We start from the raw sequence: 12,152 nt of genomic DNA on the forward strand, positions 1-12,152 counted from the left end.
GAATACATACATCTCCCATGACAGAGAGGTGATCCATACTCAATTTCGAGGGTGGGGGGGTCCATATCTACCCGCTTGCCACCTATAACATCTTATCAATTCTTAGAGGTGAACGTTTCTCTTAAACACACGATAGAAGAGATATGAAAAAAGCAAATCTTCCACCTGTTGGGATAAAGAATTCCAACCCAAAAGAGAGGAGTAGATCCCACGTTAGCAAGGGGCCAAGGGTAGAGTTGTCACTTCACCCTACCCATCTGAGATTGGTAGGAATTGGACTGGAGAGGTTAAATTAGAGGGGTTCAACTTTAGTGTTGTGCATTAAATGCCCAACATTGTGTTACCTATGGTCAAGATCGAGATCTTGATCCATTTTGGTTTTCACCACCTGCAAAATGAAAGATCGAGATTTGATCTTGACTGATTCGGCTGCAGCAGGTGCTACTCATTAAATGCACAACATTCAAGTTCACTCCAAATTAGAGGCCCTCATGCTACCATGCTTGGGCAGACAAAGCTACAACTGCGTTGCCACTTGCCAGCTTAGAAATGATTACCTTGCCTTGACCCATATAATGGCCAAAATCCTAGATGATGACCAAGATAATTTGCATGTCTAAGCATAGAATCCAATCCCCACAAGGCTTGCGTATGGCCGGGTTGCTTTCTATTATTACTTCAACTCAAAGCTGTGCAAGGGTGTGATTATAATGGTTTAAACAATCAAGCTCTTATCTTCATGTGGCATTTAGTAGCCAATAAGGTTCTCACAACCGTTATGAGAATCATAAGAAAAATCCAGATGCCCATGAGAAGAAAGTTAATCAAGAACAATAATTAGACTCATTTGATCATTTTCACAGAGCATCCAACTAACCTCACCTTGTTCAGCTAGCTTTCCAAACATAACACGTTCCTTTTCCCCTTTTCCATTTTGCTGGTAGTCTCATCCAGCTGGTCCTTGTCATCTTAATGAAACTGTATATTGAAAATGGGCAAACAGCAAAGAAAGAAAAAAAGCATCTCAAAACTAAAGAGCCCTTCCATCTTTGATTGCAAGTCAAGACATAATCAATCCTTCTACCAACCCAAGTTATTGTACAACTATACAACCCATCTCTATTCTGTGTGTAGTAGCAAATGCCATTTTTGGGAAGCATTTTTTCCAAGCTTCAATAATCTTACTTTTCCAGTTTCTTTTCTTTTACAAGTAACATCTGCTTTACATAATTGCAGAAGCTAAGGCTTAGACAAAGGCTATTTTGCCGGGAGTTCAATTGATAGAACCAACCTGAACAAGGAATCTGTTACACAATTTGTAGACCTCGGAACAAAATAGAATAGAAAAAAATCAAAAGATTGTTTCACATCTAAAATATCTTGACAATAGGAATGATCTCAGTTCCCTATTTGGATCTGGAAAACTAGGGTTAGGGCAACTTAAATTAATATACTGATTTGTGCATCCATGGAACAATAGCTTGTTGTTATTGTAACTTCAAGAGAAAAAAGATTACCAAAAATATGAAATCACAGGCAAAACAAACATGGTCTACCTGGTCTGAACAGGCATTGAGTGTGTATTCACCACTGTCTTTGCCTTTCAGGCCTTTCCTTTTTTTGCATTTCTGGGCATTCCCTCATGAGGGTGTAAAAATACAAGCAAGTAGCTCTAGTAATTATACTTGTGTTCAGATTGAGATGAGAACCTTTGCTTTCAACTGTGTCCACTTTGTAGCTTTTGACAAAAGAAAGAACAACAGTAGCTAGTGCTGGGCTGGTCCCAAGTACCAGCTTTGCTTGCCTGCTCTGTCATGGTCAAATTGCTATGAAATGTACTCAGTTTTCTACCCCATCCAACCACTAATCAATATGACCCACCTCATGGGTGACAAATTCTGCACTCAAATGAGCCGGGCTATTACTTGCATGTAGGGTTTAGGGAATTGGGATTCTAAGTTGGACTTGGAACTTCCATTTTTAAGTTGGACTTGGAACTTCCATTTTTGTGTTCCTTTCAACTCTTAAATTCAATCTGATGTGATTCAATCTGTTCCATTAGCTTCAGAGTTTTTAGCACATTGGACAAGTACCTAACATTTGGTTTTAGATATGACATCACGTAAAGAAAGGCTACTGACGTAAATAGCAGATAATATGCCTAATCAGATCCACTAATGTATAAGTTAGAAGGTTTGACCGGTCAAGTAGCTAGCAAATTAGTTCAATGACCATTTAATTGGGTCAAAATTTTTTTTTTCAACTTCATGGTCATTTTACTGACCACCGACTCCACCGTTGGCATTATCAATAAATCACAAGTTCCCTGCAATTAATTACTTTCATGATCTAAGCATCAGAAACGATTTTTGATCCTTCCACCGTTTTTGGCTTTTAACTACTTGTGAAATGTACAGAATGGCAGAGGTTGTTCCTTTGTTCTTGTTCCCGTGATTCATACAAAGTAGTTGAGACTGTTTTAAGTCTTTTTATAAACAGAGGAGGTTGTGTTCCCACTTTTGCAGAGGGGAATGAAGACAAGCAAGGACAGCACGTGACAACTCAGGTTCAAAAAATTTTAAATTTTGAAACCCAGAAATCTGTTCCACTGCTTTCCCAGAAATAGTAAATGGGTTCTGGATCTCTCCAAATGAAATTAATCCAGGGCCATGATTAAGAGCAGAATGTGGTGGGGTTCATCATCTAGTATCAATAAACTTCATCAAGAAGCATTAGATCTGAGATCTGATACATAAAAGCATGATGTGCAGGTTAATTAATCTGATAAGTTGCAGCTGGGAAGAATTGTAGAGAATTAACTGTGGAGTGATACAGTGTTTTTGAAGGGGGAGACTGCATGTTCGAAGCTGACAATGCTTAAAACAAAACCCATTTGATCTTGTTGTTTTGCGAGAGGCAGAGATTCTCCTTTTGAAGATTTAGTTTTTCTTTCTTTACTCCAGTGATCTTATTTTGCTCATATACATTGTCCTTGATCAAGATCTATTCTAAGAAGATTTCTGAAGAACTAATTCAGGAAAAATGCTCACTGGTGATAATGCAGAGAAGAAATGGAGGTGGGTTTCTTAGGATAACTCAGAAATTTATTATTACAAATTTTTTTTTTTTTTTTGCTTTTAATATCATCTCTTTGTTGTGGGTTTTCTCTCAGGGAAAAGAATGTGGAAGGAGACAATGATCTGAGGACTGTAGAGTGCCTGAGAGGAAGATTGCTTGCAGAGAGAACGGCTTCAAGGGTTGCTAAAGAAGAAGCAGAGCTGATGCAGAACAAGGTCTATATCGCCTTTCAATCTTTAGTTTTAATTTGTAGAATTTATACTGAAATTTGACTATAATTACCAATATAATGCTGCAGCTTTTCGTTGTTTATTTGATTTGAGTCTTCCTTACTTGATTGGTTGTCTGTCTACAGTTAATAGAGCTGGAAAGACAACTAAAAGCAGAGATAAAATCAAAGAACAGAGCCGAAAAGAAGCTGAAATTCCTGACAAAAAGATTGGAATCCCTACAACTTCCACCAATTGCAGAACACTCCAGTTCTCTGGAAACCAACCCAGAACTCAAAAATGCAGAAGAAGAAAAACCCAATTCTGAAATTGCAAGCTCAACTAAATGCAACAGAAATGAGGATATTGGAGGTCCGGGTTCAGGAATCACTGATGATTCTTCCTACGACAATAAAGACTGTTTGCAAGAAGAAGCTGGCAAGGTAGATGAGACTGTGTACTACAAAGAGCAGGGGAGTACAAATGATCTGGGTCTCAGGTAAGAATTCAGAAGCAGACCCAAGTAGTTATTTCTAATCTATTCCTCTCTTTGAACAGAATTGCTAATCAATGAATCTGCTTCACTTCTTCAATTTGAAGCAAAGAAGCATTGAATGATGAGAAAGAGTCTATTGGGGAGAACGATTCAGCAGATTACGTGGATAACTCGCTGGCCATAGTTCCAGTGGACATGCCAACAGCTCCCACTGTGTCTCAAGAGCCCAAGATCATCTACAGAGAGAGCGTGGGGGATGTTCTTTCTGCTCTGAGGATTGCCAGAGAGAAGCTTCACAGCTCAATGAGGAGAAGAGATGGTAATCATGGTTTCCATTCTTGTACAGTTGAGCTGTATGGTAGAGTGTAAGAGAAGACAGCATTGCTTCATGAATGGCTTATTGATGTTTTGTTTGTTGGTTTTCAAAATTTCCATTTGACATGTTCTACAAAATTAAAATAGGATAGTCTTCGTAGATTATTGTATGTTAGTAAAATTGACAGCTCCCTGGATTGAGCATTTCTCCACTTCTTTCCTTTGTTCTCTAAGGATTCACCATCACAACGCTTCTAACTTGAAATCAATTGATTTAAAATAATGACCAAAGTCTGACATCAAAGATATCTATAAAAAAACTAATTTTAGTTCATACAAAATTATGGAGTTCTGATTCCACCTCTATGACTCGTACGCTGTTTATAGATTCAGATTCTCTTTTCCCCCCTTCTCGTTTGATTTTATTTGGTTTGTTGAGTCCAGATTATTTCTCTGTTAACTTCAAACCAAATCAAAATAAAATTTACCTTTCAAAGCCAAAATCCAATTGAATTCTTCTATTTCATTCGGCTCACTCTCTCAAATTCTTGTATCCGGCTCCAGAGAAAGGGATGTCCTGAATATCTTGGTGGTAACAAGAATCCTTTCTATGAGATCAATGAGGGCAACAGAGGACTTGGATATAATCTCTACTATGTCCCATTGATGCGTGAACCATGATCAGATAACCATTTTTGTTTACTGAAAGTGCATTAAACTTGTAGCTTTCCTTCTTGTTTCTCTTCTTTATTCTGCCATTCACCAAGACAGCCAAGATTTCCATTGCTGTCAAATTTTCTTTATTCTTCTCACTATGGAAAAAATTTTAGTTGGTGTTTACCGCACTTTTACAGCATTTCCTTTAACCCCTTTGCTTGTTCTCCTGTCATTTCGCTTACCTATATGAAAGGGGAACGTAACTTGCAGAACATGGCCATATGAAAATCACAAAAGCACATTTGAAGTAATGCATGGAAGAAATTCAAGCAGAATTCTTGCACCATCCATAATTATATCCAAGAAAGTTAATGTGGCATGGTATTAGGAATCACACAGACCAAGATCTTATATTAATGGTTCACCAAAGAAAAAGAAATGATACAAAGAAAATGACTTCCAAGTTCCAATGCAAGTATAGATAAACAATTTTAACTTTCTCCAGTCCAAACGTATTCAGTCCTCCATGCCATCAGCAAGAAAAGGGAGGCAGAATGGCCCATGGCTTTACAGAGGTGAAGTAGCTTTCCAGAAATCTAGGGGCTTCCGATGCTGGAAAAGAAAATATACATGCTCTGCTTAAAAAAATGATTAAGAAAAAGTATAATCTTGAACCAAACCAACTCCCCCCCCCCACCTTCCTTTTCTCTCCTTCCCACACTGAGAAGCTAATTTTTTTGCCCTTTAATTGACGATGATTATTGAAAGAGCAAAGATAAAATGTTGTTACTATGATTAGAATTTTTTTTAATCTCCCCTTTAATAGAATACCATACTGCTAAGGCCAGCACGGTTGAAATGAAAACTGGATCACAACCTCCATGCAACACACATGCTAACAAAGATTGGCAATGTAGTACATATCTAACCTTACTGCTGCAATGACTTCTAATGTCATTTTCCCCAGAAATTAGATAATCTGTGAAATAAGAACATTTACCTCAGATATGGGCATCCGAGTTCTGACTGAATCAACTAGTGATAAATCTATATCAGCCATAGCGATACCCGTTGATAATCTATCTGAAATGGCAAAATAGAATAATCAGTGATAAATATTGATGTCTCTACCTTTGTTTTCAGAAATAGCAACAAGAACAACATAGAAGCAGTCTAGCAGGATGTTGAGGACTTATTTTCAAAATGACACTCAGTTCAAGAGAAAAGCAATATGAAGTAGAACAGGCACAAGAAGGAATCCAGGGAAAAGCAATGCATTGGCCTATTCACCTGAATCCAATGGGCCAAAGATAAAGGTGCTCACTTCTTGATACCAGGAATGAACTCAGAAGTTTTACCAAAAAAAAGGAATGAACTCGGAAGTGAACGAACTCATACACAAGTCCAGAAAATAGACAAAGTCAATAGAGCTGATTAGGTACCCAATCATGCAGGGGTAACAAGTTTAACATGCCTTCTGACTCTTTTGGTTGCAAAATGTCCAAATTCATGTTGGAAATCATAACACAATACGTATTTTCCGGTGATTTTGATTTAGAACCAAGGAGGTTTGCTATAGTTTTTGGGATAATTTTAAGGGTTCAAAATTAAGATTCCAGTCATAGAATCAAGATTGATTCTTTAGCTTTTAATCTTGGTGTTTAGTTGTCTTCCCTCAACTGGGATATAGGGTCACAGACACAGAACAATCAAATTTCCCATGGAATGGAATGAATCATGGATTTTCAAAGATATTCAACTTGATGATGTATAACCAGAGATGAAGCTCCACAACTAGAATAGGAGATGTATTTCACCTGGTAGTCGACCTACAACTTTTCCCCATGGATCAATAATTAAGCTGTCACCATAACTTTCTCTTTTATCATTGTGCTTTCCAGCCTGTGCAGCAGCAATAACCTAAACAAAACATCCACCAGCAGCAAATATTAGTTACAAAGTAACTCATAAAATGACAGCTCAAAAACTCACAACCCTAAATCCCTAGAGCTTAATGAGAAATCTCCTAAACTTCCGTTGGTCATTCTTTGAGTACATTCATAGTACATATGGAACTCCATGGTCTTCAGGATTATGTACAAGAGGTGGAAAGAGGGGGCAATGACAGCAGCTGAAAATGTCTAATCAGTTCGAAAAAAACAATTCTGGTAATAAAAGAGAATGCGGTCCGAAACAATGCTGATATACCAAACTTGGCTCCCATTGAGATATCTGCAGAGCAAAGACAAAAGAAGGGCAATCTCTTAAGCTGATTGGTGAGCTTAAGAGACCAGCTCCTAATTTAAGAATACCCAATGGTTGCTCCTTTTCAATTATCAGATGGCTAGTCGTATCTTCAAGGGTGCAACAGTTTCAGGATATCTAGGGAGAACCAGTGCATGTGACCTTTGGTGAGTCCTAACTTTCATACTCTCATTTAACTTCCACCCACATTTTAAAAGAATAATATATGGGGATTACAGCATAACCGAATCTCAGTCCAACATTAGTGCCTCAAAATAAATTGATTAAGTAGAGTATATTCAAAATAGTAATGAGCATTTTCACCGATCAAGTGCTTCTGTTACATAAATTTTGCTACCAAAATGTCAAGAATAAAATCTTTAAGATGGCACCCCTTCTAACTTCTATGGAAATATTGTGACAAGAAACTAAGATCAAGTTACGTAACAGTTCCAGTGGATCATAGTATCATACCCAATTCAGTCATTAATTTTCATTTGAGAAAGCCATTGATTTCAAATTCGAAAACTTGATATCTTATTTCTAGTCAGTTGCTCACTACTTACTCCATTAATTATAGAAACTATAGCAAAAATGGTTAATAGTGCTCAGACAAGAAAAAGCTATAAAAAAATAAAAGAGAAAAAACTGCACAAAAGAAAAGTGATAGAATAGGTTCCTCACATAGCATTGAGTCTCAATTGCACGAGCACGAAGAAGAATCTCCCAGTGTGCCTCTCCAGTTATCTTTGTAAAAGCCGAAGGTACTAACATAACCTACACCAAGACTTCATATATAAGGTTCTCATATCTCCCAGTTAAAACAAAGTCAAGACAACAATCGGGGCACCAAAGCAGAACCTTCAAGGACCATAAAGCTATTCCACACACCCCCCCCCCCAAAAAAAAAAAAAAAAAAAAAAAAAAGAAAGAAAGAGAAAGAAAGACCATAAAGCTACAGAATCCATTCTAAACCTGTGCTTGGTGCTTAAACCGTAGCTGCTGATAAAGCTCTGGAAATCTCAGATCGTAGCAAACTGTGACACCCAAACGTCCAATGGGGCTGTCTGCTACAACAACATCCGTCCCTGGAAACTTCACCAGCTTTAGGAGCCCAGCACTAAGTTCAAATCACACCACTTACTTATGTGGAAACAAGAGCTTACCTAGAAAAAAATAAAAATAAAAATTCACATTTTACATGACACGTAAACTGGAGAAAAAGACATCCCATAGAGAGGAAAGAAGCAGCAATCTATTAGCCTACAAACATGGATAACACACAATTTTAAGAATCCACATTTCCAAAGTTTATGGTGCCAAGTAATATAAAAAGTCTTACGGAAGATTGACTTAACCAGTTAAATGTAACCACCAAATGTTTATTCCAACTTCCTCCGTTCATCCCACTCACTAAGCTTGTTTTACAGAATGTCTGAGAGAGCCCAGGGTTATCTATGTGTTAGTTTCTTTTAATCACAGACACTATAAGGTTTTCTTGGTCAGTAAAGTGAACAAACTACAGGTCATGTGCAAATACATGTGAGAAGGATGACGGGTGAGAGAAAAGTAACTGATTGGGTGGTTTAGTAGTTTCAGCGACCTGGTTGCCAATCATTAGATCAGAAGCAAAGGTTATGAATTGCTAATATAATTATGGCAAGAAAAAAAATCCAGTTGTAATTAATGCATATTCTATTCGCATATGAAGTCCGGTTTTAAAGGTAACCAATCTCCTAGGTTCTCTCTCTTTCTCTCTCCACTCCAAGACGAAGATCACCTTGTCCATCAAGTTGATTCAACCCCTTCCCTGCAACCCACCCACCCACCCCCACCCTTCCCATAGTTTATCCCCACGCCTTCCTGCAACACTGCCTGTTGCAAATGTAACCCCATCTCCCCTGTCCTGCCCTGCCTTCTTCCCCAACCTTACCCCAGCTTCGAGTGTTTGATGGTAAGGTCAAGATTAGTTGACATACAGGAGCTTCAACTTCATCCACATAAACTTACCAATGCATAGAACTATAACCTCGTCCTTATTTCACGTGTTTCTCAGAATCTTATGACGAAGAAAATGATTGGTATTTGGGGGGGGGGGGCGGTGTGGGAGGGTTGTCTACTTTAAGACTCTCCTTTGGTTTGTTCTTCAGGAACTTGGGTTATCCATCTTTGGAGAGTTTAAAAGAATTGATAATGACTTGATCATTGTTTTAGTTTTCTTTCTAATTTAGAGTGTGAAATTCTGTCAGTTTGTGAAGTTAAATCATGTGAGTTATTCCACTAGTGTCAGCAAACGGGCTGCATATCCTTGTACTTTAGTTCATTCGAACTTGTGGGGTACTCTGTTACTTTTGTTAATGGAGTCACTTGACTTTATTTGTCCTTCAGAATTTTAAAATTCAAACTCAATTTATTATAGTATTACTAACCCAGCCAACACTAATCTTGACTCTCTCGCCCCCCCCCCCCACAAAAAAAAAAATAAATAAATACAGTGAACAGATTTTGAGGGAGTTACAACTCCTAGAGTAGCAGGAACCTACACCTCTCTATCCTCTTTCACTCCCTTATTAGTTACACTAACCAAACAGTGAGTAAACCTGATGAGTTAGATCCAACAATATAAGTAATAATACTGAATAGAATTACACAGTATGAATATTTAAGCTATTGAATACCTGCTTCTGTAAATTTACTCTCCTTATACACCATTCCACCTGGAACATCCACATCAAACCTTCAAACAGGAAGAAAAACCTTACATAAAGCTTACTATGTTAATGAGTCTAGAATTACAATTTATAAAGTAGCACTAGCCTACATAAGCAGAGGTTACTTTACAAGTTCAATTTGTATAAAGCTAAGGGTATAAAGTAGTTGGACATTTGATTAGTGGTGTACTTAAATATCCAAAAAAATTCATGGGCTTGAAAAAGTGGGGTAATTTATTGAAATCAGGATTAAAGGTAAAGGAAATAAAAGACCTACTTCCCAAGGGAGCAAAAAACTTGCCGTACACTAGAAGACCTACTTTCTGGTTTTCTGTGTGTCAAATCAATGGAACACATAATTTAATCAAGGCACCAAAAAACATGGGGCAGCTGAGCAGGATGATCCTGCATCTCATCACAAACAAAAGGGGAAGGCATATATTCCAAATTACTGGGTATGCCCTTTATTTAAAACTTAGGAGGCAGCATGTTCTTCTCCTTATGAATTTACATAGAAAATAAAAGCAATGTATATGTGGTGTAAGGCATTCAAAACATCGATAATTGATTTGGGAGACACTCTAAATAATGATTCAATCAACGATTATTGTGTAACAGAACCACACCCAACAACTTGCAATCCTACCACTTTTTCATTCAACACTCTAGTATTTGCAGCTAGAGTTCAGTTATTCTGCTATGGGAATGAAGACAAATATCCAGTTGACAATTAACTGATGCTGAAAATGTTTGACATCTTTTTATTCTCTGTCCTTCAAATTCTGGGCTGGGATGCTAGGAATAACTCAGGTTATCATAGCATGAAAGAAACATCGGTCTTCTAACAAATGCTACAAACAATCATATAGGATTGCTTTAATAGCAAGGGAAAAAAACTTTTGCGTCTACCTATATGCATCTTAGAAAACTTCTGACGCTAGAGATTGGCAATCCTTTTCTATAGACTCAAAACAGTGCAATTCCTCTAACAGGCCCCATACAAAATACGAGATTTCTTTTTCATTAAGAAATCACTAACTTATAGTTTTCTGTCTCTATCATTCTCCATCCTTCCAACCCAAAAGAAAATGTGATAGTGAAACCTTCCTATGGACTATAAATCTTCCCAAATTCATCAATCACCGTTGGGACCACCTAAACCCCATTCTAACAAAGAATGGCCTGAGTAACATTTTATTTCAGTTGGGTCTGCAATTTCAGTCGCTTCCCACAAGCATAAACTTGTTAGGGACGCAATATCCACAAATGCTGGGGAACTTGGAAACGCAGTGGTAGAAGCAAATTTACATATAAGTCAGAAAGAAAAACTATTTTAGATACAAGACTAAGTATTAACGGGTAAAACGTCCTTAGAAGACAAGAATAAGACTGATAATAAATGATTTAAGTTCTGTTCTTCAGTGAAAGGCGGAAGTTAAAGCATCTCACAAATGTATTTTCCGATAAGTGTTGGTAATGTTGCCAGAATCATCAACAATGACATGCGCATTAAAAAGGTGGGAATCGTCAGATGCTTTCTCTTGGAAACCTCCGAGTGACATCCAAATTTTAGATTCTCTGCAATACACAATCGATTGCAAACGAATCACACTACAATCGCTTGCAAGCAAAACAGAACTCGGAAACCTCAAGCGTTAGATTAAGAGTTACTGGAAATTGACCTAGCAAGAGCACAGTATCCCTGCATGATGGGGCCATCTAAACTCTCTGCGACCTTCAAAGCATCTCCTTCTTGAGCACCCATGTAAGAGAAGGTCTCAGGGAAGAAAATCATTTTGGCGCCCGCAGCAGCTGCATCCTTAGGGAGGATAAGAAACCAGGGAAACCCATAAATCAAAACACAATTTCCATTGATTGACGAATTGGGTTCTTTCTGTAACCTTGAAAAGGGGGAAAAGATGAAAGGTGAAATTTTACCTTGACGAGACGAGCACAGGTGTTGAAATTGGCTGAGAGGTCGTTGACAGAGGTCATCTGAGCAGCTGCAACTCTCACCGTGTTGGCCATGGAGGAAGAGGAGGAGGAGTTGTGCTGACAGACGAAGGAACGGAACTGAATCGAACGGGAACGAACAAGTCTATTGGTGATCTTTGGAGTCAGAACAGGCTGGACAGCTCCCATGAATGTCGACTTCATCAAATAGCATTTGCGAATTGGTAGGAGCATAGGTTTTCATAATGGTGGGACAGGTAAATACGCACGTGCATAATAACACACGTGATTAGCCAACTAGACAAGATACTGAATAACTAGAAGTGCCACGTCAGTCTCCACGTCAACTCTTCATGTAGAGAAATTCAATTTTATACGAAAATTGCATGGTTGAGTGGGTGGTCTAGTGGTCCTAATCTTACTCTCATGCGGTTTGATGGTCCCCATGTCTCGGGTTTGAATTCCTTATACTATTTTATTTCTAATTGA

General features: G+C 38.0%; 2 protein-coding genes across 2 annotated transcripts; one reads left to right on the top strand and one right to left on the bottom strand.

Annotated features, from left to right (window-relative positions):
- Positions 1-2,524: 2,524 nt before the first annotated feature.
- LOC149023336 (uncharacterized) lies at positions 2,525-4,495 on the top strand. The gene is made up of 4 exons (XM_089143882.1): positions 2,525-3,077; positions 3,173-3,293; positions 3,434-3,786; positions 3,888-4,495. The coding sequence occupies exons 1-4, from the start codon at positions 3,043-3,045 to the stop codon at positions 4,150-4,152; spliced, it is 774 nt and encodes a 257-aa protein (XP_089000008.1). The 5' UTR covers positions 2,525-3,042; the 3' UTR covers positions 4,153-4,495.
- On the bottom strand, positions 4,484-11,867 carry LOC149023337 (Nitrilase/cyanide hydratase and apolipoprotein N-acyltransferase family protein). The gene is made up of 9 exons (XM_089143880.1): positions 11,649-11,867; positions 11,393-11,529; positions 11,160-11,288; positions 9,678-9,736; positions 7,975-8,087; positions 7,684-7,776; positions 6,573-6,675; positions 5,756-5,838; positions 4,484-5,367 (listed from the first exon to the last, which is right to left on the bottom strand). The coding sequence occupies exons 1-9, from the start codon at positions 11,865-11,867 to the stop codon at positions 5,323-5,325; spliced, it is 981 nt and encodes a 326-aa protein (XP_089000006.1). The 3' UTR covers positions 4,484-5,322.
- Between the last annotated feature and the right edge of the window lie 285 nt (positions 11,868-12,152).

The sequence above is a fragment of the Hakea prostrata genome, chromosome 2 (assembly GCF_041222555.1).
Source record: "Hakea prostrata isolate BN-2017 chromosome 2, UWA_Hpros_2, whole genome shotgun sequence".
NCBI classification, from domain to species: Eukaryota; Viridiplantae; Streptophyta; class Magnoliopsida; order Proteales; family Proteaceae; genus Hakea; species Hakea prostrata.

Bases quoted from the DNA above. Each gene is read 5' to 3' on its own strand.
- LOC149023336 (XM_089143882.1), top strand. From the start codon at position 3,043: ATGCTCACTGGTGATAATGCAGAGAAGAAATGGAG. The intron at 3,078-3,172 runs GTGGGTTTCTTA...GTTTTCTCTCAG, and splicing joins AATGCAGAGAAGAAATGGAG to GGAAAAGAATGTGGAAGGAG. The intron at 3,787-3,887 runs GTAAGAATTCAG...TTCAATTTGAAG, and splicing joins ACAAATGATCTGGGTCTCAG to CAAAGAAGCATTGAATGATG.
- LOC149023337 (XM_089143880.1), bottom strand. From the start codon at position 11,867: ATGAAGTCGACATTCATGGGAGCTGTCCAGCCTGTTCTGACTCCAAAG. The intron at 7,777-7,974 runs GTTTAGAATGGA...GTCTTGGTGTAG, and splicing joins GGTTTAAGCACCAAGCACAG to GTTATGTTAGTACCTTCGGC. The intron at 5,368-5,755 runs GTAAATGTTCTT...TTTCTTTTCCAG, and splicing joins CTCGGATGCCCATATCTGAG to CATCGGAAGCCCCTAGATTT.